This window comes from Culex pipiens, chromosome 3 (assembly GCF_016801865.2).
Source record: "Culex pipiens pallens isolate TS chromosome 3, TS_CPP_V2, whole genome shotgun sequence".
Taxonomy (NCBI): Eukaryota; Metazoa; Arthropoda; class Insecta; order Diptera; family Culicidae; genus Culex; species Culex pipiens.
In genome coordinates this window covers 185,857,232-185,885,064 of record NC_068939.1, presented here as the reverse complement: position 1 = coordinate 185,885,064, position 27,833 = coordinate 185,857,232, and the positions used below count along the sequence as shown (strand labels likewise).

Here is a 27,833-nt window from a genome sequence, read left to right as displayed (position 1 = left end):
TGCTTATTGAATCTTAACAAAAATAGTCCAGAAGTCTTATTTAGTTTGCAAACAATGTTTTCGTAGTGGAATACCATCTTAAGATTTTTTGTCAAGCCTTAGCTTTAAATTAGTCTGAACGAGATTATGCCGATTTTTTTTTCTCGAAAATCGTTAAAAAGCAATTTTAAATCGATTTGGAATTAAAAAAGAAAACAGATAACAAGCAAGAAAATCAAAAATAGCTTTTTCATCAATTTCGACAGTGATTTTTAAACGATAAAATGATTTCGGATGGGTCTAGTAGTCCGTGCAGAGACAAATAAAACCACATTTTTTGTTTCATTTTTTCATCGTCATAATTTGTTTGTATTTTTTTTTCTCACAATATTTCACGGCTTTGACGCCGCCATCTTGCCTGCTTCACAATCGCGGCTGGTTCTCACCTTTTTTTTAAACTTCACTGTGTTGTCTTTTTGTTTAACTTGTGGTTGTGTGTGTAATGCTGCTTGTTCAACTTGTGTGTGTTTGTGTTTCGTAAAACTATGCTTTAGGGTTACTTTAATGTATATTTGCGCATTTTTTCCTTTTTTTTAATTCACTTAATAAATTTAACCATAATTATCATTACGATGCAACGATTCGTTTTTTTCGAAACGGGTTTTTTTCTTGGGACAAGTCTTTTTCTGCTGTTTGTGTGTGAGTTTTTAACGGTGTTTTTCATCTTATAAACATGGTAAGTAACTAAATCAAAGATCATATGAACTGTGTGATTTTTTTTATTCATTCGCCTATAGGAAATAGGTGTTTGGTTCATTTCAACGACATCGATCGTAACTTGAATATTTAAATGATTTTCTATATATGATTTAGGTTTCTGTGTATATGATTTTGCGTTTGTAAACTTTTTGCATCAATATGTTTATGTGTCGATCATATGATAAATATTGATACGTTTTCTGGTTGCTTAGCTTTTTTTTATTAAGTATATTTAATGTAATAGCAATAATTTATTAACTCCTTGAAAAGTTCAATGATAACTATAATTTAATTATTGTATCTGATTTCGTTATTTTAGATTTTTTTTGTTAGTAATATGCTTAGTAAAAGTTTGTTTTAGTATCTTTTGCTTTTCTTTTTAAGTATATTATTCACTTCACTCGTTTCTTTGATTTGTATGATTTTCATCCTGCTAGCAACAAATCTTACTAAATATTATTGCAATAGTAACTCGCACTCCATCTGTTCTGTCCTCACAACTTTTGTACATAGACCAATACTTTATATATAATAATATATCAGTAAAATACTTACGTTTAGTAGTTAATGATTCAATAAAATAATAACACTATTATTGCATTTATCCGCATATATATATATTTAGGTATTCTTCTCTTTAGTCTTTACTAAAATCTTTTCTGTTGTATTTGTTTGATTCTTAGTCTATGTATCGCATTTTCATGTATAGTATATTTTCAACAACACGATGTTTGCTAACGGTAACGGAAAACATTTAATCGTTTTAAACAAAAAGAAAAGATTTAACGCAAAAATAAAACAATAACAATCTGAGCATGGCTGTGTATGACTTTCGTTTATTGTTACTACAACACTGAAATCAACAAATGTTTTATCAAAATTATTTAACTAGTTTTCTCTCGCTTGATCAAATGGCCTTTCGAAACATAATTTGCAATTGAATCTGAGTGACTACGTTCTAGGCTCAGTTTTCACTAATTTATCTAACAGATAGGAGCCATCATTGTCTTCTGTTTCGAACTCGTTATGCTTTTTGATTGATTAACCTCTCTCTCTCTCTCCCTATCCTGCTACACGGGGAAAAATCAATTTCCGAAATAGTGAAAAAAAGTTCATAAATTACGGAACCATGCCCTTTTTTTCATGGTGCCGAGTTTTATGAAAGCTTGTTAACGATTTTGGAAACTGGTTTTTCTCCGTGTACAGCACCGGATTTCGTTCAATTTTCTTGAAGAATCCAAGATTGAGTCTGCTTAATTGGCTTCGCATATTTGCTGGCGCCAACCAGCCAGAGATGTGTGTTTGGAATAGTTTTCAAATGTGTAAGAACAATCCTGCTGGATTGAATGTCAGATCGTGACGAAAGCCTTGATTGCTCACAATGCATCATCAGCGACGACCTCCAGCTGTCCAACGGTTTGAATTTTCCGCGTGCTCGCATGACTCGCATGTCGCTCATTTCTCATCGATAATGAAACATAACTATCGTGATTGTATAATGCACCTTTTTTTTCTAATGAATGTCTAGAATCTGCCTGCTGTGGCATTTTCCCGATAAATCAATCATCTCCCGCGATTCCAGCTTCGAAGTCCGGGCTCGGAACGCGATTTCCATGCGCACACGTGAATCGTCGTAGCGGTTGTTGTTTTGTCGTGGAAATGATAGTAAATTAGCCGATCAGCGACAAAAAAATTGTAAATATCATACAGCTACAGAGTCCCAGATATCGCGGTGTGTCGCCACAGACATCAGACGTGTCGGCCAGAACTTTATTGTGTGAAAACACTCAACGGCTTTATCTACACACTCACCTCCAATAAATAATTTCTGAGTTCTGAGTTAAATCTGGTTTCGTCAAAAACGAATCTACTCAAAAATGGGTTGAAGATTTTTTTTTTCGTTTTATTTACAAGAGTTCTAAGTTAAGTTTACCCAATCCTTTAACTCATTCCTGATTAGAAATCTAAATAAAAATTAAAAGACTTATTTCAAATAAACGTACTAAGTGACAAGCCACTCGTGGCGCTGCCGTCGCAGAGGAAATCTGTCAAAACTCAACCTTGCAGCATCTGTTGTCTGTGGCGTCACTAAGTGCCTGCCTGAAAGCAGTTGTAGAGCCCATTCAGCAGAACTTCCGCTAGCGCTGGTTGGTTCGTTTTGATGGACTGGAGCTGAAAATAATTGAGCCACCCTATTCAGCATACCGAGTGACAGTATAGTGCAAAAGCTAGCAAATTGTCCAAATCATTTTTGCTGCTGCCGGTCGATCGGTGTGTTTGTGTGCCACCCACCATTATCAACAAACTCAAAATGACTCTCCGGCATTTGTGTAATCTATATTTAATGTGTATTGTACACTTGAACAACCGTGAACGGTGAAGGTAGCGGGAGGTAAAAACACTTTATTTTTGTTTTGTTTCAAGTACAAACATCAGTTGAGTAGGTACTCTTTCCCTACCATACCGAACTGTATCACTGGATGAGTAATTTATGAGTTATGGCTGAACGTATAATTTCGAAAAACAGTCGCGGACTCTATCTGACCACGCCTATCCGTCAACGAAACAGATAAACTGAACATCTCCCCCTCAGCGTGATACGCGCCGGTTGTCGTTTGTCTGGCCAAGGTCCCAATAAAACGCCAATCGACCGATTAGCCCTCTATAATCAATTGTTACAATTTGCAGGCAATTAACAGTTATGACGGTGATATTTTGCCAATGTTTGCCTATGTGTTTGACGCATTAGGCGATTCGATTCTTCCAGCAAAGCTGCTGGCCGTCTCAATTATGTGACCAACTAATTTACTACCGAGAAATATTGAGATACAGAGAAAAAAAACGTGACACTCTGCTTAGCGCCGATGAAGTGATTAAAATGCGCGCGGTAGGAAAATTTGCAATTCTAGCGCATCGTTTAGTATTTCGACGGTCGGTCGGGCGGTGTTCATCAATAAGGGTGATGTATTTGCACAGGTTGACATTTAAGCCAGTTGCTGGAAAAGGTTCTTGCAATTAGGGATTACTTGGGATTCGCTTTTGCTAGCACGACATTACATTTTTTTTTCATTATCTTTGCGCTTTTTAGCAAGAATATCCGGAATCCCATTGTATATTTTAATATTTCAACCATTTCTGCTATTAAAATTTTGCTATTTGTATAAAAATCAAAATTAAGTCAAATTAAATGCAATTAACACGTGCAACAATTTCCGCTTCACCCGTGTGGGAAGTCGATATTGGGGTAGTTTATCCGATCGAGGCTGTCAAAACTCAAAACGTCATCGCTCATTTTCGATTCGCAGCCTTTGTTTACTTTTGATATTTCGGATCGAGTGATTGACGCAGATTCAACATGTTTTTGAGAATTATTGAAAATTTAAAGCAAAATGTGTGTAGTCAAGTTGCAAAGTAGAGTGGAAGGTCAACCATCCTAACGCGTAAGTAAACAAAGCCATTGTCTGATTGCATTTTGCAAGCAGAACATAGCCAAACTTTTCGGCACCCTCAGCAAACGTCCAATCAATACGTTGTATGGTTTGACGTTTGCGAAGGGTACCAAAAAAAGGTAAACAAATCACTTCGTGCCTTCGGCCAATACCAAAAATTTTGACAAGACAACATTTTTTCGATGGATCAACTATGGTCCCCTTGGAACGAGCTGTCAAGAAGGACCTTTTCTGTCAAGAAGGGCCGCGAAGTTTATTTTAAAAATTGATTTAAAAATCCATTTTAAATCCTTTGCGGTCGTTCAAAGGGTTTTTAAACTCAGAAAAATAAGCTTTATCGTTGTAAACAATAATATCACAAAACTAAGTTTAATTTCAGGACCCAATTGAGGTTTGCTGAAGGAGTCGGAGATAGGAAAACAAATCACTTCGTGCATCGGTCAATAAAAACAGTTACTGAAGTGTGAAGAAAATCATTGGCAGCTTGTCAAAAAAATTAAAACAGTGTGTTTGACAAATTACCGAAAAATTGTAAAAAATTAAAGATTCTAGCTCAGGGATATTCAAAACCACCCAATAAGCAAAAAAAACTAAAGTTTTGTTTATTGGACCTTTGAAAAATCTTGATTTTCAGATAGCTTAAAAACGTCACAACGGTGGAAATTGAATAAATTTCAAACCGCTTATGTCAAAATCGCCATAACGAACGTTAACAATAACTGCTTATCGATGACTCTGTGCTCTCTTGTTCTAAGCATCGTTATGTTGCAAATTTTGTTTTGGAGTTTTGAAATGTCTCTATGTTGAATGTTTAAAAAATTAAATATGAAATTTGTTTCACGTCCGTTTGTCCGCGGACTAACGCTAAGCCGGCGCCGGCTGTCAACTGACCGCGGTTCATCGCTCGGAAGCTTTCCTAATTCCCTTTAGGAAATACCGATTAATTTTGCGCTATACCTTAAACATGCTTATATTCTTAAGCCACGTTTTAACGATAAGATAAAACGGAGTGGGAGCACACAAAACTAAACCGCAAGATGTGTCGCGTTCAAAGTTTGTCCAAAAGAATGTGAAGAGTCTAGTGTCTAATCCCGTCACGATTCGTTACACAAACAGCGCCCGAAACCGCGTGGAAGCACCTGAAACTAAAGGTACTCCGCTCCGCCGAACTTGATAACGACAACAACACGTCATCCAAATCATATGAATGAAATACGTCGCTCAGCGCTGATAAACAATATCACACCCACTTGGTGTCCGGCCTCGATGTTTTGCGTTCCAACTCGTTTCGCTTATAAAGATGTCGCCGCTTCGGAAGATGATTGAATTGATTGGATTGGTCTTTCTGAAGTTAATTTAATTACAAAACAGATGCCACACAATTGAGATGTACGATGGCACAATGTGACAAGATAAGTTTTTTTTTCGGGTAGGTTAAACAACTCTTATCAGTTGAATGGTGAAGGATTTCCCAACTTTGAATAAGCAGCTGCAGTGATCTGGGACGGGCCAAGATAACTGACTGTAAATTAGAAGAGTAGACTGGAATGAGAGACGCGCGAGGTCAGACCGGTGAGGAAGTTCCCTGAATGACACGGAAAAAAACGATCTCCGCGCGTAGACTAGACAAATATTTGTCACCGTCGCAGGCAGAGCTCAGCTAGACTCGGTCGCCAAGTGCCTTCGCTTTACGGCCGTTGTTACCGATCGCCACTTGCTCGACATACCTCGGGGATAAATCAATTATCACCCTTTTCGAAACAGCGAATCGATATCGTGGAGACACATCGCTTTACAGAGAAATCGATCACGACCTTACATTGATCGCGCTCCATCGAGCCTAGAAACGATTCCAGTTTGTGTGTGCGGTCCCGATGCCTAATAGCTCGAGTTAGCACCTTTTGGTTCGCTACAGCGCCATTATTGCTGCTGCTCCATGATCAGCATGGCTTGTGAGATGTGGCCAAATATTGCCACTAACCACCCCAAATACCTCTCCGCGCGCAGCTAAGTGATATTGTACACAAATTTCTATACTTCACACAACTTCGTGAGGGACACAAGATTAAGAGAGTTGCTGTATGCTTTATGTTATCATCATAATAATTGGAGCTGAATGCAGCAGCGTAACTTGCCAACAAAACGTGGCTTTGAAAACTAAATTTGGAAAGCGTCTCCGAAAACTATTCCAGAACAACTTTAACCAACTATCGACCAACGTTCTGACGTCCAAGCAGCAGTTAAAAAAAAACTTTCCCAAACACAAACTAAAATCAACACAACACTACAGACTGGTAGGTCCTTCCATTAGTTATGAACTACGAAAACAAAAGACAAATATTTACAGTTAAAAGCACCTATATTAAACTTAGGCAGGAATTTTGTATCATCGCGAAACAAAAACGGGAGCTGTTCTACAAGAACCGAGAAGGAAGGGGACGTCGACGAATAAAGAAGCGCGCCTCATCAAATACATGACAATGTTGGGCAAATTTGGCCAAATCGTGGTGGTGTATTGTGTTTTGTGTATTCTGACTATGGTTTTTTTTTGGATAGAGTATTCTGTGGGTAGGTTTACACTTAATTCCTCCAATATAGGGGCTCAACAATGTACGTCTAGACGTTTGAATTCGATTTTTTGTGTGATTGAGTGTGTGACACTTCTTCTTCTTCTTCTTCATATGTTTGGCTTTTCCGTTCCTCCGTTCTTGCGGCTCACAACAGTTTCGTTCGTATGTATGTATGTATGTATATGTCTGGTTCGATCCGTGCAATAATAGTTTAACAAATAACGCTTTATGGTAAATTGATCGAATAATCAACTCGGATGATGAATACTTACAACTTACTGATTCCGTTTCTGGCGCGCGGTGGATTGAGTTTGATTCGCGCGCACAACATTCGCTAATGTGTTTTTTTTCTAAGTTACTCACTTTCTTTCTCACTCGTTCCGCTCACACCTCCCTAATACCTAATATACAGTTGCGTGTGTGTAATTTAAACTATGATAACATGGTAATGACTGTTTGACGATGGCTACGACTCGATCTTGACGTTGGTGGCGAGCGCAAACTGCAGCTCCGACTGTAACCGCTTGTTCTCCGTCAGCAGCTGGTTTATGCTCTCCTTGAGCTGCAGATTCTCCAGCAGGATCTGGTCCTTCTCGGCAAGGCACTCGGTGAGTTTGTCGCTGGTGTCCTTCAACCGGGTGATGTACTCGCAGGCCTTGGCCAGGATGCCACCCTTGGAGAGGTTGTCGCCGGTGCCACCGTTCTGCTTGTTTTGCTGCGAGTCCGACGGCGGGCTGTTCATATGCTCCGCCGGGATGATCTTGTTCAGCTCGTGGATCCAGTTGTTGATCTTGTCCCGCCGTCGTCGCTCGATTTCGTTGTGGTTGGCTCGTCGTCGGTCATCTCGTTGCTGAAACAGAGAGATAGAGAGAAAAATTGCTTGTTACAAATTTTTCTATAGTCCAAACTCGATTATCCTAGCCTGTTTTGGAAAGTAATTTTGAGTAAGTAAGTTTGTTTGGGAAAATTGCAAAAATGAATTAAATTTGTCTGATTGGCAAGTATGAGATTCTTATGCAGAATTTTATAACAAACAACTTTGTCGAAGACCGCAAAACGATACGAGCTAACCCTGACGAATTATTAACGATTTCAAGAAGATGTTGTTGTATAAGATTTGTTTTTCTTGGTGATCTTTTCCCTTCTGGATTGCTTGGTTAAGTTGGACTTTATCATATTTTTTTGAATTTAGAGCTTTAAAACTGAATTTATATATATTTTTTAATTTCCAGATATTCACATTTTTACGATTGTTTACAACTTCACCCTTGTACTGAATAATCGAATTTTCACATTTTTGAATTCAAAAATCTAGAGTAATATTTGAAAAGGCCGCATACGCATTTCAACAGCTGGAACTAGGGCGTCCAATTTTCCCGGGTTTCAAATTTCCCGGGAAACGGGAAAAATATTTTTGAAATCCCGGGAATTCCCGGGATCCCGGGAAAACAGTCACAAAATCTATGTTTTCATAATATTTGTTATGTTTTCAAAGCTTAAAATCAAAGAATTGGCTTGATAATACTAATTGGTGATAATCTACACTTCAATCTTAACAAGGACAACAGTTTTTAAAGAGCTTAAAAAAATACTTTTTTGTTCTTCGTTGTGCTTTGGATTTCCATTTTTTTTAATTCCAATGTGATTCAAATTAAATTAGTCTTTTTAAAATATTTTTTTTATATTTTTTTATATGACATGATTTCAACAGCTTGAAAATGTCTTTTGAAAAAAACAAGAAGCGACAACAAATAAAATGATACCAGTCATTGTAAAACTTTTTGATAAGTTTTGAATTTCATGTTTCATATAAAATATATTTTACAAATTATCTTTGAGTTACTTCCGCCAATTGGCGAAAATCGGGACTACAGTCTGAATAGGTTGACTAAAGTTCTGGTTGGTCTGAATAATTGTTTTGTTCTGTTTCTGTTTTAACCGAAGCCATTCAAAACACTATGCAAAAGATTGGTTTAATTAGCTGTCTTAATTCCTTACATTGGTCCTGAATTGCCGGTGTTTGATGAAAAATAATTCATTATGATTTTTTTTCGAATTTAAATTCATTAAATTTCGTATAACTACCCATAACCCAGTTTTTAAAAATATATAAAATTAATAGAAAATATTTAAAGCGATAGGCATTTTGCGGATCCGTAAAATAAAATTTTAACAATTTTCAATAATAGGCCAAATTAATGCTGGTATATGCCGAATGCTTTAAAATTCTTATCGATTACTATGTATTCAACTGTTTATCCATTTCAACAACCAAATCTGAATTTCCAGACCAAAATCTGTTTTTTTTTCAATTCCGGGAATTCCCGGGACAAATTATAAAAATTCCCGGGATTCGGGAATTCCCGGTTTTGGAAAAATCCCGGGAATTTTGTCCCGGGAATTCCCGGGATGGACGCACTAGCTGGAACTGCCGAATTTTTTGATCACTTTCTAGCCTACACATTAATTTGCAACTTTAAATCATCTTTTCCTGATCCGTTTGCACCTACGTTTATAACCAAGATTGTTTACTTTTTACTTTTTGGTTCGACAGTCTTGCTCTGACAGATTTGATCTGACAGCTCTATCATGGTTTTTTGTCTGGACCACGCGAGGGATAGGACACAGCACCCTCTTTATTTTAAAAGGTAGCTATGGAGGCCAGCCAATTTGTTTTAAATTTCGAGTTTTCTAAAAAATGTTACCTGTTATATTGGACTTTGTAAGATAGTTTTTTTCTCGTGTTGCTCCAGAGTTTTGTAATATTTAAAATTTAGTTGAAAGAAGCAACTTTTGGTTACTAAAAAGTAATGCTAAAATTTCAATGTTATCGCTTTTTTCTGAAAAAAGTAGATTTTTTCTCGTTTTCGTCCTTTTCCCATTTTTGGGTATGTTAGATAAAATTTACCGAGGTTTCCGATAAAAATATTTTCAGAAATAGGTATTTTGGTACAGACACCGGAATTTTAAAGTTTTATACGACCTTGTCAAATGTTAGGGTAGATTTTTTTACTCGATTTTTTTTTATTTAGCAATTCTGCCATATTTTTGAAGAAAAAAAAATTAAAAATAGTAAATAATTCGCGATTTGTCACCATCGATACTGTCAGATTTTGTGTGTGCTAATTTATTCACCTCTTTCACTCCTCGTTTGTCGTCAGTTTGGTGATGAGTTTTTCCCTGCGAAGAAATACAGAAAAAATACTCGAAATTATCATTGGGAAGAGTGTTTTCAATAGCTCTGGTGCACGGACAGGAGGCTCTACGAGGACTAAGAGAATAAAGCACGTGACAACTGAGAGTTTATTTCTCAAAAGAGTCCTCCCATCAAAAAAAAAAAATCGTTATTAGTATTCGATCTCGAGTTCTACGATAAGGGCCATAAGCCACTCGATGGGAAAAACTATTTCAATAAACAAAAAAAAAACAACTTTATGCAGTTGTGTGTGGGACGAAAACTTGAGAGATATTTTCTCTCAATCTGAGGTAATCTGAGACAGAGCATAATATTGAATATGAATATTATTAATATTCCTCCTCCGCCATCTTTGATTACACTTCCTAGATCACATGGTATAAACAAATCAAGTCTCTCCTTTACTTTAATCTGGTCTTATGAAACTCCCAATTTTATCCAGTTTAACCAAACCGCAGAAAAAGGAAGTAAAAGAGGAAACGTCCGGTTTTAACACCACAAAGTAACCGCATTTCAAAGCCGCCAGCCTGTTGCCACCTGAGCCGGCTTCTTAAGAAGCAGTTTAGCCGCGCGTTATCTTATCACCATTGGATCAATCGACGCGGTGCATACCCCAGGGCCTACTACGACGACGACGACGGTGCCGAGGAGTGGGTTTTGGTAACAACCTTCGATCCTCGACGAGTGGTGTTTACCTTCGCACATGTGCTCTTTGGGAGACATGCCAGATTGGTGGTGATCGGGGAAATCAGAAAACTATACTACTCCCTTTTTAATGCGCAATTCAGGTCATTCTGATAACTGCGTGAACGATTTCGTCGTTGGCTGCGAGACAGACACTGTTGTTACTGTTGCGCAAAGGAAGCGAGCACTTTGGTGGTTGTTCAAGTGCTTCATAATACCATGATCTGAAGCTGATTTGGCTTGACTGACGCATACCATACACATTAATCCTGGTCACTTCTAGTCACCTACTAGCATTAGCCAGGTGGGTGCATTTTGAACCGGTGATGGTGATCGGATCGGTTTTGCTATAATCAATGCAGAACGAAATCGATTAGTAATTAATGAATTCTTCCTCCCCACACAGCCCGTGGCGTGTGGCTCTACAAATTTGCTAACGCGATCTAAATCAACGCTTTCCCACTAGAAGCTGACACACTGGGTGGGTTGCCCAAGCGCAGAACAAGTATAATGTGACGAACGGTGTTGCAAGTACCGACCGAGTATGTCCTCATATAACACTGCGACGACTAGCGCACGGGATGGCCGCAGCGTTTTGCAGCGCGATTAGCAACACAAATTACCGCAAGGTTATCATAATTTTATTAAGTCAATTACATAATTTATTGTTCACGAGCTCGTTCGCTCGCTGAACTCAACTTAACTCAACTGACGGTCAAATCTTCCACGCCACTCAGGTATTCCGACTGCAGCCCAGTCTGGAGCGGCATTTGGTGTGGTTTCTAATGACGTAATGTGACACACTTCACATGTGCAGGGCACGTTGTGAATCCTGCAGGCGTTTGCACAAAACTGAGGTGAAACTCCCCGTCCCTGTGTCGAATCACACCGTTAGTTGATAGTCGAGAGTCAAAAGTCGCGCCAGACCTCGATTAGTCAACCAGCACCATCATGCGCGGAGCGCGGAGATACTCAGAATGCAGAACCGATGATGCTGGTGGCGCAAAGTTGTATTATAATAATTGCCCAGTTTGGCGCCGCGAGGAGGAGATTAATTAGACATCCCCGCGCCGCCGCTGATAAGTCGACACCGAAATGCGCTCTGTCATTGCCCTCCGCAAAGTTAGAAGGTTCAGCTTTATTTTGGCCCGGGGCATCATACCAGTTTCGAAACTGACTGACTTCCACTTTCCACTTTTGTTTTTTTCCTAAACGCAATAACGTGAATCGCAAATTAGTCTACATTTGATAATTTAGATTATTTGGCGAATTTTGTGCCAATTAGCAACGTTCATAATTTTCGCTGATCACAAGACGTAGTTTGTGAATTATAAACTAAAATTTTGTTAAATATGTTTTTCATCATTATTTTTTAATCATAAGAATCAAGTAAATTTTCATAATATTGATATTGATGTTAAATTGGCAAAATCCAAAATGCTAAGTTTTAAGAAAAATGTATGACGAAATGTAACCAATAAAGAAGTCTACAATCGCAAAAAAAAATCATTCTGATGGAACGTTCTTTAATAAATTCTCGAAATAACCAAATTAAATAGTCTCAAAAACCTTTGGATTTCATGTTTGAAACTTCTCATTTGCCGGGCTGTAATTGAGTGATAGAAAAAAAACATTTGATGAGTCCTGCACCAAAATATCACAAGGTAAAGCGACCGCCACACTGGTGAGTTCTCTTCGTTTATCTTGTGATTCTCAGCATTAGCATTCTCTTTTTATCACCCTTTGGGAGATGAAAATTCGGGCATGATAATTGTAGTTGCTGAGAAATGAAAGTTCGATATTTTTTCAGTCTGACCTTGTCATGTGTAAATTTGCTAAATATTCATTTTTTTAAGATTCTGCAGCAAAATAAATAAAACCCAATATACCCACAACAATTTAATTTTCTAGTGTCAGTATCTAGTCTTTTCAGCTCATGAGTTCTTGAAATAAGCACTGAAATAATCCTAATTAAACAAACCTGTGTACATTATGTTTCAAAATTGTTCTATTTTCTCAAATTTCCAATGAAATCATAATTAAAACAATAGTAATTTTTCCATGTCGAACTCTTGAAAACAAAAATACCTACATTTACACCAAATAAGCCAAATATGAAAAGGTCGGAAAATTTCACGAATATTTCATTTTTTAACATTGAAAATCGGACCATTAGTTGCTGAGACGGCATTAGAAAATGGAAGGTTGTTAGGGTGCGACATACAAACCTTCAATTTTCCTGTTTCTTTTTCTCAGCAACCAGAGGACCAATATTCAATGTGTCAATTTTAAAGCATTTTTTTTTTAAATTTCAAAACAAATATTTATGAAATCAAGCTTTCGGTGATTATATCTTGAAAACGAGGCACTTTATAAAAAAAATAAAGTACTTTTCGATTACATTCAAACTAACAGAAAAAATGAGGTAAGAAAAATGCTATGCATGAAATTTCGATTTCGATCAAAAATCACTATTTTTTTCAAAAATCCATAACTCGGTAGCAAAATGTTTGACCCTACTTCTCTATAGCTCAAAAGTTGCGAGTTTTGATCCCCTGAAACATAGCAAAAATCTTGAAAATCAAATAATACGTAATCGGCAAAATAAATTCCGTTGATAGGATTTCAATTTGTTTTCAGAATATTTTCCAACAGGTAAGGTTTTTCTTAAGTTTATTATTTTTAAAACATGTACTGGGGTAGACCACACAAAGTCCATGCACTATTTCGAAAAAAAAGTTTTTCCAATAGTGTTTAGAAAAATAGTTACGTTAAAAATTCTTAGTTTTAATTCCGGGGTGACTTTGATAGTCATAGTTTTTCTTGTTAAAATCATATTTAAGATGTTCAAACTTTATTTGTACGTTAAATATATCATCACTAAAGTAGTTGGTAAAGTTTTTAGGAAAAAAATCAATATTTATACTTAGTTAACTAAGTTTACAAGTTTTTTAGTAAAATAAATTTTAGGTAAAATTGTTAAAAAAAGTCGAAATTTTGCATGAAATTTATTAAAACTAGTTTTTTTTTGTAAAATTATCGATTTATATTGCATTTTATACTGAATTCGAAGCACGAATCACAAGTTTTCACATTTTACATGAAATTTGTTCAACTGAAATTGCCTATAAATTTGGAGATTTTTTTTGAATTGTGTTTCAAAAACACATATTATTTATTATTTACAAACTTTTTTAACCTTCTCCTAGTGGAAAATTGTCCAAAGAATCCAAAAATGCATTCCGTTTTCCGATTAAAAATAATGTTCATTGAGAAAATCATGACACTTTGAGAAGTTTAAAATAATGACTTTCATCAACATTTTCTCAACTATAGTTAACTAACTTTTTTAACTTTTCAAAATTTTATGAAAAGTTCTTCTTGAGGTACTTTGAACACTTCTCTACTACGGTCAGTATGTTTCTAAACCATTCCTTACGTATTTTAGTTGTACTCTTCATTTTGCGGAAAAATCGCAAACCTATTAAAGTCACCACAGCTATCAAAGTCACCCCGTTTTACGGTACCTATTTTTCTGAATAATCCTTATCAATACTTACAACTTTGCCGAAGACACCAAATCGATCAGAAAATTCCTTCAAAAGTTACAGATTTTCGAAAATTTACGTACCATTTTTGTATGGACAGCTGCCAAAATTGTATGGAGACTTGTATGGGTGAACTAATGACACAAAATGGCTTCTTTGGTCAAAGTTTGAGCCAAATAAAAAAAATACTAATAAAATCCATTTCCGGTTTTATAATATTTCACAACAAAAAAAATCGACTAATCGAATCACGAAATATATTTTTTTCATTGGCTTATTTTTGATTTCCGAGCTTAAGTATGATCCCTGAACCACTCTGAACTTATCAAGAAATTTTAGATTCAAGATGGCGATGATGACATATTGAGAAAATGCATTTGGTAATTTAATAGGCAACCAACCATTCAAACTTGACTGAAATTGGGTCGCGGAACTCGAATTTGATGTGAAAACCAGGAAAATAAAAAAAAAATCATTAGTTTTTAAAAAAATGTATGATTTGGCAAAAACAAATTCTAGATTTTTTTGTGTGCTAAGTTTCAGCTAATTGCACTTTAATTACCCTTGCAATTTGAAAGTTTGTTAAAAATATTTGTTTGCCCCCTGATTTTAAACAATATTTGCAACAGCTCATTATTCCTAAATATTTTTTAAAGTTTTGAAACAAAAAATTAAATTAAATCAAAAAAACTACAATGCTTTGAAGAAAAAAACCCAGATCTATTTAAAAATTTACTTATTAGAATTTTCGAGATCTATGCAAACTTTTTTTTTTCGAATAATGAACATGAAGGAAAAAAAATTCTAGCAAAAATCAGTTTTAATTACAACAGCCAAAATAGTAAAATAAAATAAAAAAATAGTTTTTTTTTCTCTAAATTTATAAATTTAAATCAATTTAGAATTACTGAAGAACTAATGAAAAAGTTTTCCAAAAAATCAAAACTATAAGATCTAAATATTTTACTATTTAATTCGACGTTGCACCCCTGTTGCCCCTAATTAAACCTCTCATGCAGCGGCCGCAGCATCCGCCGCCGTCCGAGAAAGGTAAACCGGCAAAAGCTTGTCGATTATTATGGAAGCACGCGATCGGCACTCCGAGCTTTATACAAAGTGTGTGTTGAGTGCATGCGTTCTGTTCTGTTTTTTTTTATAAACCAAGCGTGCGCACCTGAAAAAGGTTGACTCTGTTTAGAAGATTTAGATCATACACACGAGACTTTTGTGCACTGATTGCAGAGACTGCAGTTTTAGACCTGTGATGCACAGTAAAAAAAATCAATTTTGATTTTTTTGAAAACTTTTGTTTTAATTTCTTCAACAAGCGTGTTTTGGAAAAAATATTCCTTGAGTGCTAAATTCAAACTTTTTTCTGTGCACAAAAAACTGCAACATTTGCTGCACACAATCAAGCGCCCATTCACCAGTGATTGAAGGTGTGTGCGTACAAAAATTCTGAAATGCGCGTCTAATTGATCGATTCGCACGCGGGGTGAGCTATTTTTTATGTTTTGTTCGGAGCCAGGCGAGCCTTGACATCGATTAAGGTAACAACACGAAGCGCGCCAACTGCAACCGACAGGGCAATCTCTCTGAGTGGTCGATTAACCGCCAAAACTGATTTATTCCTTCACTCAGTATTTTAATCGGTTGTTAAGAAAAACTAAAAATGCCCTCAATTTTCGGATCGAAATTACATGTCAAAATATGAAAGGTCCTCATTGTAACGAACAATTACCTGACGACTCTCTTTCATCAAATTTCCGTTGCTTTCTACTCGGCTCTAGGCAGTCTGTCTCACTCGAAAGTTGAGTCAAAGCCCAAGCCCCAGTGTGTAGGCGTTCAGAGACCCAAATTGTCGGGTCTGTTTGGCGGCCGATTTGCAAATGAAGCGATTAATGTCGTCGAATCGGTTTGGAGACGGTTTGGTTGGATATTCCATGCAAGCGCTCGCAGCAACAACAAGTCGATTTCTTTTTCTTTGGGCGTATTTTTTTTTTTGGAGAATTGTCTCGAAATTGGGAACGAATTTAGCATGGACTTACGGCTTGAATGTCAATCGGCGGCAGGCCAGTTCGCATTGAGCGTGACATTGCTCGCGTTTACCCCGAATGATTTATCAATGGGGGAAGTTGTTTTGAAACGGCGACTTACAACAGTTACAGTGAAATAAATGGTTATTCAGTATTAAAAAAAAAACCTAGACAAAATAATTTTTTGTGTCCATTAACCTATTCTTAGTTCAAATCAGTTTGTAAATTTTGTAAATTTTGTAAATTTTGTAAATTTTGTAAATTTTGTAAATTTTGTAAATTTTGTAAATTTTGTAAATTTTGTAAATTTTGTAAATTTTGTAAATTTTGTAAATTTTTTTAAATTTTGTAAATTTTGTAAATTTTGTAAATTTTGTAAATTTTGTAAATTTTGTAAATTTTGTAAATTTTGTAAATTTTGTAAATTTTGTAAATTTTGTAAATTTTGTAAATTTTGTAAATTTTGTAAATTTTGTAAATTTTGTAAATTTTGTAAATTTTGTAAATTTTGTAAATTTTGTAAATTTTGTAAATTTTGTAAATTTTGTAAATTTTGTAAATTTTGTAAATTTTGTAAATTTTGTAAATTTTGTAAATTTTGTAAATTTTGTAAATTTTGTAAATTTTGTAAATTTTGTAAATTTTGTAAATTTTGTAAATTTTGTAAATTGTGTAAGATAAATAAAAGCAGGTTTTAATTTCCTCTGGGATCAACCCTACCATTAAGAACGCCAATTCTCGAGATTGCCTTCAAATTAAACTAACTCTCTTAATTAATAGTCCGCAGTTGTTTCTATTTTGTTTTTTTACCCCTCTCAATACACGGCACTCCATACATCAATGACTGTGGTCAATACTTGTGCAAAACGAATAGAGAGATAAAAAAAAAGTGAACTCAAACATCAGCAAATCGACCGTAAGGTTGAGCCCGCAGCTATAGAAGAGCTTGAAAAAGAAATAAATTCGTCAAGTTCACACAACCTGTTTCCATTCCAGTACGCTCAGCATAACAAACACTGACTGCTGAACCGGTCAGGTCACCGCAGTGCTACCAAGTAGCACGGGGAGAGGTCAGGAAGAGGTATGAGGGTACAAACACCACACTCTTGACCGACTCTCTGACTCAGCTCAGCTCAGGTTGAGTTCCATCGAGACAAAGTCGATCAGACAGCAGCGATCAGACTGTGCAGACCGCCACAATTGCGACGACGAGAGGAGAGTCAGCCACTCTGTCTGATCAGTGTCTATACGGTGTGGCGAACCTGCCCGCCTGACCCTTCCTCCGTCACCCCAAAAACTGCAGTTCTACACAGGCCAATTGCAGTGTCATTCTGCGCCGGCACCTCGGAATAAGTGCATTTCAACATAATTAATTACCTACTCAGTGATCGCGACAAGAGTCGGAGCCGGATCGCGGCGCGCACGTGTAAGTGTATGGTATTAAGGTGCGCTATCATTTGACGCACCGCGGGGGGTTGATGGGATGAGGGGGTGGTATTGATCGGGGTCCCTCTTCCGGTCACCCGCACCCCGCATCAGCACCAGTAAGTACTTGAGTGGTGCGTATACCCGAGCATGGGTAAATAACAAGGGAAATGCGTAATAATACCTTTCTCTGGTATCAATACCAAATTTTGGTATTCCTGGACCCTTTAAAATTTGTCTTGAGGATTATGCAAGAGCAAAATATGGTATCATACCAATTTAAGGTATTGTTTTGATATTGAAAAATTGCAGAATTTTCAATGGTCGAACACCACATATTGGTATTCTTTTGGTATTACAGTCACGGCGTCTTTTTCAGGGTGGTAGTATTTTTTGAGAAATAGCAAGAAAACTGTAATAAACATATGAAAGTGTGGAACATCCCCGTTCATTTGCGGGGCGAACGAAAATCTTTGGTCGGGAAAAATCAAAGTTATCCTCATTTGAAGTTTTTGTACTTTTTTCCTATGGGGCGAAATTTCGTCTATTTCAATTTAGTATTGTTATAAGTGTACATAGACATGATTTATGGTTCAATTCATATCATTTCTTATGGGAAATGATGCAAGGAACATTTTTCCTGAAGCACGCAAAGTGATTGAAAATAAGGGAAAAAAGTTACAAAGGTTTTATTGGAAATTTGGGAGATTTTCTGATAAAATTGCACACCCCTTCCCCAAAAACCGCAATGTTTTTGATATTCATATCATTATTTTGATGAATTTTTTTTAGAAATGTTTCTGGGCCCATTGAGTATACAAATCACTACAGAAAAGTGTAATTGGTTGGGTTTATGCTCAACTGTAAGTAACTTTTATGAATTTTGGATTTCAACCGAATCAACATATTTTTGTGTGTTTTTGTTATAAAATGTACCGTTTTCATTAGATTTTCAAATTTGTATTAGTCTTATTAAAACTCACAAGAGATCTCGTACTTATTTTGAGGTCAGGTGATAATATTGTAAATCAAAATCAAATCAAACCATCCACATTAACGACCCCCGGGTCTTTTGTGGTCTCTATTGCAAGTTTCTGCTCAAACCTAGGAGTCCGAAGGCTTGAATGGGGAGAGCACCCATATCTCTTTCTACTCCAAGGAACCTTCCACCTCAGTGTTTTTGGATTGCGAGTCCAACCGCCGCCAGCGATTCCACCGGAATAGGCTTGGTTTGGTGTGTTGTTTGTACACCTGGAATGACTTAACGGCCTAACAACCAAGGCCGGGACCGACATTTTACTTCCTCATCCGATGGAAAGTTGGAGCAGATGGGAATCGAACCCAGAATCATCCGCTTACAAAGCGGACAGCGTAACCATTCGGCCACGCACTGCCACTGTAAATAAAAAGATCAATTATTTGTGTGTTTTTTAGCAAAACAATTTAATTGTTGTATTGTTCGTTGTTTCAAATTTGAATGCCATACTTGTTTAGTATGTTAAGCTCAATTATTTGAGATAAAATTATTAGATTTACATATATTTAAACTTTTTAATGATTTTTACGCAATATTTATGTTATTACCAATAATTGCAAGTTCAACTCTGTAGTTTCAATACAAATAATATAGCCCAAATGGAAACACAAATTAACAAAAGGCATAGCAATAGAAACCCTGTAATTGTATTTACACTGCATGTCTCAATTAAATAAAAAAATATCATGTGGACCATGTACTCACAAAAAAAGTGAGATTTTAATGTAAACGGTACATTTTATAACCAAAACACACAAAAATATGTTGATTCGGATGAAATCCAAAATTCATAAATTGAGCAAAACCCCAACCAATTACACTTTTCTGTAGTGATTTATATACTCAATGGGCCCAGAAACATTTCTCAAAAATGAATTAATCAAAATAATGATCTGAATATCAAAAACATTGCGGTTTTTGGGAAAGGGGTGTGCAATTTTATCAGAAAATCTCCCAAATTTTAAATAAAACCTTTGTAACTTTTTTCCCTAATTTTCAATCACTTTGCGTGCTTCAGGAAAAATGTTCCTTGCATCATTTCCCACAAGAAATTATATGATCTGAACTATAAATCATGCCCATGTAGACTTATAACAATACTAAATTTAAATAGACGAAATTACGCCCCATAGGAAAAAAGTTCAAAAACTTCAAATGAGGATAACTTTGATTTTTCCCGACCAAAGATTTTCGTTCGCCCCGCAAATGAACGGGGATGTTCCACACTTTCATATGTATATGACAGTTTTCTTGCTATTTCTCAAAAAATACTACCCCCTTGAAAAAGACCCCGTGCAGTGTTTTATCAAATTCCTCTGAAACTATGGGAAAATTTTGACCAATTTTGACAAAATAATTAATTTTGCACTAAAATGATGTCTCAAAGCGAATGCTTTCATTGAAAACCGGAAATTTCAAACTTGATTTTAAACATTTTTGATATACCCCCTAAAGAAATGACTTGAAATTGTGGAAAATTTTCTAAGTCAGGATGGCACATTTTGGTATTATTTTGGTATTAAAGTGTTTTATCAAATTCCTCTGAAACTATGGGAAAATTTTGACCAATTTTGATAAAATAATTAATTTTGCACTAAAATGATGTCTCAAAGCGAATGCTTTCATTGAAAACCGGAAATTTCAAACTTGATTTTAAACATTTTTGATATGCCCCCTAAAGAAATGACTTGAAATTGTGGAAAATTTTCTAAGTCAGGATGGCACATTTTGGTATTATTTTGGTATTAAAGTGTTTTATCAAATTCTTCTGAAACTATGGGAAAATTTTGACCAATTTTGACAAAATAATTAATTTTGCACTAAAATTATGTCTCAAAGCGAATGCTTTCATTGAAAACCGGAAATTTCGAACTTGATTTTAAAAATTTTTGATATACCCCCTACAGAAATGACTTGAAATTGTGGAAAATTTTCTAAGTCAGGATGGCACATTTTGGTATTATTTTGGTATTGAAAGGTTTGATCAATTTTCTCTGAAACTTTGGGATTTTTATTTACCAATTTGGACAAGATAATAAATTTTGCGCTAAAATGACTTGAAAAAAACCAAATACTTTGAAAAACGAGTCAATCGAAAGATTATTGAATTTTGGTGAATTTCAATCCAGTTTTATTTTAATAACACTTATTTTTCAATCTTGTTATTTTTCAGAATCTTCAAGAACTTCATGCACAGGCCGTTCATCAATGACAAATGCATTCGGTGTGGTGAAGAATATCACTAAGAACAACATGGAATCATCAGGTGAGTAGATTTGGCTGTTGCGTATGGATCATTTCCGTTTTTTCACTAACTGCAACTGCTGCACTAAAAATGGTATGAAAATACCAAATTTTGGTATTACTTGTGCAAATATCAGCGACCAAAATGTGATCTTGGTTGCCCAGTAATAGATGGTAAAATACCATCAAATCATACCAAAATCATGTATGTGCAAGACCACAGGAATACCAAAATCTGATTTTCAAGGGCGCGGGAATACCTAAAAATAAAACCGTGGTAATACCATGTTCAGGTATTCGAGCAATGTTCAAAAATCCAGAAGACCTCAACTTGGTATTGAAATGGTTTTATGTTGTGGTATTATTTTACCTTTGGAATATCATGGTTTGGTATTGTTGTGCCCTTCCACATACTAGACTTTGGTATGATTTCATGGTATTTTACCATCTATTACTGGGCAGCCAATGGCACATTTTGGTCGCTGTTATTTGCCCAAGTAATACCAAAATTTGGTATTCCCGTGTTATTTACCCCTGCTCGGGTAGTGCAGGCTGAATGCGTGTCACTCTACAGCTGCGATGATTGTGCTTGGTTAAGGTGCGAAAGGTTACGGCGGCATGACAGGTTAGGGCTGTGTGGGGTGAAATCGACATTTTCAAAGAATCGGGGGAAATTTTAATGATTTAATGATTTCTTGAAGAGCTTTGTTGTAATTTTATTATCCAACAAAGGTTTTTGTCAAACTGGTCATGTCTGTAACATAACCAGAACCACCTACATATTTTGAAAAATAAATATCATTGTAAAAATAGTTTGTTTTATGTGTGTGTTGATGTATTTTTTAGAGTGTTTGTATGCTTTTAATCCAATACCAGCTGGCCGGCAGCGAAATTATGGAAAAGTATAATATACAAGCTAACCCCGAAACTTCGTCTTGTCTTTTTTTCACTGCTTGACGTTTTTAGCCTCCTGTGATCAAAATTTGATTTTACGGAACTTTTCCCATACAATCTGCAGATCTTCCGGAATCGGTTCCGGAGTGGCCAAAGTGTCAATTAGTCAGCGTATAAACCTTCCTTGGGCTTATACGAATCCAACGCAACAAAGAGCACCTCGATCCGACGCTTCGTATTGAACTGATTCTCGTTCGAACAAAACCGTCGAAATTTTTTATATATATAGAAGATATCAGACTTGGATTATGCTGATATGAACCAGAGTACCTAACTGTTTTTTTTTTTTTTTTGCTAACCCCAAGAAACTTTATTTGAGACCCTTCAAAGTTAAATGTTCTACACAGCTAAAAAAGTAGTAATCCAGCTGCGTAAAAAAGGCCTGGGTGTAAAATAAATATTGCATTATTTTATGCAATTTTATGTGATTTTACACCCTGAAATATGTAGCCCATCAGTATGGGAAGCCTACTTGACCGAAATGTCAAGCTCATATATGCGTTTATCCTTACAGCTTTTCATCGGTCTGATGGCCGAGTGGGCTAAGGCGCCAGTCCTTACTGTTGGTGCTAGGTTTGAATCCCGTCGGTTGCAATTTTTTTTTGTGTTTGCAAAAATTGTACATGCAGTGTGTAATATTGAGTGTTTATTTTGACGAAGGTGATGTGCATGCTTTTGCATGTAATTTTACCATCCGATTTTTTGCTGTGTACGCACCAGTCTAACCAGTGCTGATAGACTCAAAGAGCAACTCAGCACGTCTTGTGCAAACGTCGTACATACATCCCACAAGGGGACTGGGGTGGGTTCAATTGATCGTTTACGAAAATGTTCGACTTTCGTCGTGGCGGCGGCCAATCTATGTAACGCATCAGAGCGAAGAAGCTTGTAGCGGCCGTTTGATTGTATTGCCTGGGAACAAATTAATAGACCAAGAACTTTGAGACGTGGGGTCAAGGTTTACACCGAATTCATTTTGCTTCCACGCAAGCATTAGCATTTAACTCTATACACAACTACGCCACTACTGCATGCCTCTTATCAACGCTCGCCGAGATCTGTCTGGCGTTCTATGGTTCTCCCTGCCGGACAGAGGAAGCTGAAAATTAGCGGCAATTTCATGCCGATGACTAATTGTTTACTATATACTACTGATAATGTGTTGTGGCTTGTGTGCCCATACAGTATAGAATAACCCTTCCAGATATCGTTCTTCTTCTTCTTACCTTTCTGTTGAGGTTCGAGTCACTGGGGCAGTCCGCAGGCCGGGGACCAGTTCTGCTGATGTTGACGGAGGGTCGGCGGTCCTGCTTGGCATTGTCATTGTTTTTCTTGATCACAAAGAATGAGCCTGCATGGGTGAAACAAATATTAGTAATCGCTCACCATCGAACAGCTCAGCTCAAAGTCAATCGTTGCCAACACTCGGAATTCGACTAGGTTGTCAAGTTCAGGTCGAGTTTGTGCCATACAAACATGCAAAAACACTCAAATTATCTAGGTGTTTTGCGTGTAGCAACAATTAGCTCTTGCTGAGCAAAAAATCTAGCAAAAAAAAATAAAATTAAGAAAAACTCATTACATTGATTAGGATCGTTGCTGGAGTTGGTTAGCGTTGGATAGGAATTAGCTGGTGATCCTGTGATAAAGTTTGGTGAGTCTAAACTATCTGCCACTTGGATTAATCTGAGTGCTAGCATTCCTGTGAGGATAGTAGTTGTTGTTTGAATAGAGAACAGGAAACGAGAGAGAGAGAAAATAAAAATAATTAAAATCAAAACATCTGGTGCTGGTGGTAAAAAAGTAAATCATTCTTTGTGTGGTTCAACGAAAACACTGGATGGCGGCTTAGTAAATGTTGTTGATTAATTGTTTTTATTTTTTATTTTTACAGATATTGCAGTAAACGTTTTCATAATAAGTAAGTAATATATCGCCTTTTAACGCTACCCTCCCTTCACAATGTTCTCAAAAATCTGAGTGAAAGTAAACAACATCTCGAGACATCTAGACTTTTCACACACAAAAAAAACGAATTGTGCCATAGACCATTTCGAAAATATCTTATTTTTTAAAAAAAACATGTAAAAAACATTGAAACACTTTTTTGATTTAATTTTTGTATCTAAACTTCAATTTGCAGTCAAAATCTACCTTAAGTTAAACTTATTTCTTTGTTAACGTAACTTTTTCATCGAATAAAAGTTTATCAAGCTTTGACCACCTCTGAAAAAGATCCTGCTAATTAGCTTAAAAGACATTGAAGATTAAAAATATGAAATTTTGGTTTATAAATGGAATTTACTAAAAAAATAATTAAAAAAATCATTTTTCTGCTTTTTTTCATTTCCAGTAAGGCCTGTGCACATATTTTTAATAGCTTTTGTCCCTCGGCATTAGAGGGGAGGGCAAAAAATAACAAAAAGAAAAAAAAATTCAACAGTCTTATCATTGGAATTAAGAAAGTGTTGTAAAATTGAATTTTACACTAGTTCACTTGTTTTGCAATCATTAGTTTTTAAATAAATGTAAGATTCAACAAAAACAAACATTTCAGATAAGAAAACTATTTGCGGTACTGTACAACGAATATTTTCAAAAATTCAAAAGATTTTTGAATAAACCCAAAAATGCTAAAAATTATTCTTAAGGTAGGGGAATGCATTTTAAATTAATTTCCATTAAAATGATGATGTTTTTGTTCCTGCTTTTCGATCCGATTTTAAAGGGTGGGGGTGACAAAAACCCTTTAAAATATTTGTGCTAGCCTAAATATGCACTGATTTAACTAATTTTGATAATAAGTGAATTTATAAAGTACATTAACTATTTTTTTCTGGGAAATATTGATTTTTCATCATACCTACGTTTTTAAAAACTTTATTCATTAAAATTTTTGAATCCACGACTCGTAATTTAAATTTTCATATTCTTATTCTTGCCCAGAAGTGAGAAACATAAATTTTCAAAATATGTGTAACTGACCAATAATAAATTATCGTTTTAATTTTGATGAACATCTTTACAGAGTCACAATCCGACAATATTTTGCATCAGGAATCATAGTACGGTTTCTAGTGAAATTTTTGCATATTTAAAATCAAAAATTTGCTCAAAATAGTCTGAACTACGAGTATCAATTTAAAAAAGCCGTTTTTTTTATTTATGATAAAACAGTTTAACACATTTTCAGGTACAGCCGGATTATGCATTAATTTTTGTATGTATTTTACCTCTCCGCTCAAATTTATCTCATTACTCTTTTCAAAATGTTTCTATTTAAAAAAGATTTAAAAAACTATTTTTCAAAAATTTTGACCAATTATGAGCACATCTGGTTGCGAATTGTGATTCAACAGCAATAATTTCACTAGGATCACTGACATCGAACATTATCAAACTTCAACTTTGACCACTACCAATCGGCACTCTCACCCCAAACAATAAGTAAACGTGCTAACAGGTAAACCACAAATATTCGTTCGACCACAGCCAGCAATCACATCTATCGTCTATTTTCGTAAGTCGGAAATGAACGCAAAAAAAAAAGTCGGAACATGCTCGCGGCTTGCATTGTGCAATTTGACACTTGTTCACGGATTCTCAAACTACAGAGTAGATAAAAAGAAAGGAGAACAATTCACAATTTTCTTACGCACGTATTCTCTTTGGGTCGGGGTTTTCTCTTTTTTTTTTGTTGCTTTTGTTGCACAGAGTCGAGAAGTATAAAATTATTTCCGTTCACTTGCGCGAATGCATTTTTTGCCTTTTCGAACTACGCAATTTTCATTTCACTTTCGCACAAATTGTTCCTTTTTCACGTCTTTTTGTGATACAAAAAAAAAGATAAGTTGACTCGGCACACACCACACAAAGAATGGCTTCACAAAAATGATAAAGAATATTACCGTCATTTTTTACAAACTGCAGTTCATCGTCGATATGTGAAAAGTCACCTGCGGGGGAGAGAAAATGGGGAGAGAGAGAGGGTGGAAAATTTCTTAGAATAAAGGCGAGATTTGTGGATTTTTGAATTTTCCAACTCACCTAGCGTATTGTCCTCGGCCATGCTTATCAGGTCGTCACTGTGGACAAAAGAAAGGTGGGAAAACTAGTAGATATTTGGGGATTTTTTTAAATTCTTTTTTGGAGGGACTCTTTTGCGTTGCAAAAAGTGTTCGGGGGAGAAAGGATCTTTAAAATTTTCGCTTTTGTTATATAGTAGGACTGCACTTGGCTGACCCTGTTTCACTTGACATTGTTCACCAGAACGTCAATCTCGTGTCTCGTTTTTCGCTTTCTTATGCAAAAAAAGACGAAGGGCTTTTATGGCACCTCAGAAAACCACACAGACACACTGTTTAATTTGCACAAATCGTCTTGCAAATCGCTGTGCGATGAGATTTTTACGTGTGATTTTTGCAGTGTGGGTGGAATCAAAGGGGGTGGAAGGCAACACAGAGTCAGAGTGCGAGAAGAAAAGAAGGAAAAAAAGTAGCTAATGCTAAATACTATAGAGAGGAAAATTAAGGGGCTAGTCTCCTATAATCAATAATCTGCTGTGTGCTGGTAGCTTAATTACCTTATTTCTAAGCAATCTACATCGTAGTCCAGCTTATTCATCTTGGATAGCGTTGGATGGGTTCCCGGATCCAACGAAATCTATTGTCTCACTAGGGTTTTGCGGAATTAAACTATATAAACACTAAATAACACTTGAGCTCCGTTTCTGTGCAGCGAAATTTCCGTTTTCGCTTCTTGTGTTCTCTTCCTATGCACTAAACTCTCGATCCTTGCGCTTTTCCTTTTTCGCTGGGAGCGTTTTTCCTCCCAAAGTGTCAGATTCGCTCCGATTTACTCCAAAAACTGCTCGCCAACATACACAATCCACCACTGGCGGCACTGTTCTCTTTCTCTCACCACAGTGCTCCTCTCTCTTTTCTTGTTTTTCCCAGCAGTGGCAGCCCCTTAATCAAAACCATACACATTCATACACTGAGCCTCCTCACACAGCAGGCTGGGGTGGATAGAGCAAGAGATGATACCGCGCTGGCAAGCTCAAAACAAACAAGGTCAGAATGACAGACGACCGAGCTCTCGAGAGTCTCCCATAAAACTGGGGTTGCCAGATGAAATGTTTGGCCGAAATGCTGCCGCCGCCCGGTACGTTTCACTGAAAATGTCTTCTTGTCCCACAAAAGCGCGTATCTTATCACACGAAACACACTCGTACGAACGATTTGTGTGTTGAGAAAATTATCACCGATTGATTATAAAATGAACGAAAAAAAATCCGAACCGAAATAGAACAACAACAATAAAACAAAAAAAAAGTACGAAAGAAACAGTGAAAACGAAAAAAAAAATCGACACTAGTCAAAACTCAAGTCGCACACGAAAACCTTTGAGGAGAGATGAAGTGTGCACCGCGACGGTTGTTTCACTACTGACAGTGATAACTGGCCGCAACACTTGTGGGACCCTGCTGCTGCTGGTCTGGCTGTCCCGTCCCGTCTCGATGATGGTCGCTCGTTGCGGCGTCGTCGTCATTCACTCACAGTAGGCTGATCTACACGTTCATTTTGGCCGATTCATTTGACGCCGGTTTTGGTTGTTGACTGGTACTCCGCGGTCGGTAGACATCGTTTGTCAAATTACGCTCCATTACACCGCCGCCGTCAAAACGAATGGCAGATCATGAACTACTTACCGCGGTGCTTTCATTAGTTCGGGTTATTTAATTATCTGCAAATGAGAGAGAGAGATGTCTTTTATGATTTGTTTTCTGATAAATTATGCCTCGATATTATAAATGATTATCTTAAGAAAGATTGGTCGTAAATCCCAATCCTAAGTCATATCCAAAATTGTTACATTTCTTGTGATTAAACACCCTGCGCCTACGTTTAATATATGAGCTTCATTATTTATCGAGGAGGCGCATGGTGGTTCA

The 27,833-nt window shown here is 36.3% G+C and overlaps 1 protein-coding gene across 2 annotated transcripts; it reads right to left on the bottom strand.

The window, feature by feature from the left end:
* Positions 1-853: 853 nt before the first annotated feature.
* LOC120423204 (upstream stimulatory factor 1-like) lies at positions 854-27,343 on the bottom strand. Of its 2 annotated transcripts, XM_039586908.2 has the most exons (7): positions 26,463-27,343; positions 25,928-25,965; positions 25,789-25,836; positions 23,463-23,582; positions 23,107-23,231; positions 9,893-9,937; positions 854-7,607 (listed from the first exon to the last, which is right to left on the bottom strand). In XM_039586908.2, exons 1-7 carry the CDS (start codon positions 26,501-26,503, stop codon positions 7,224-7,226), a joined length of 801 nt encoding a protein of 266 aa, XP_039442842.1. In that variant the 5' UTR covers positions 26,504-27,343; the 3' UTR covers positions 854-7,223. The 2 variants fall into 2 exon arrangements, with proteins under 2 accessions (XP_039442842.1, XP_039442843.1); XM_039586909.2 differs by lacking the exon at positions 9,893-9,937 and having other exon boundaries at positions 26,463-27,342.
* Between the last annotated feature and the right edge of the window lie 490 nt (positions 27,344-27,833).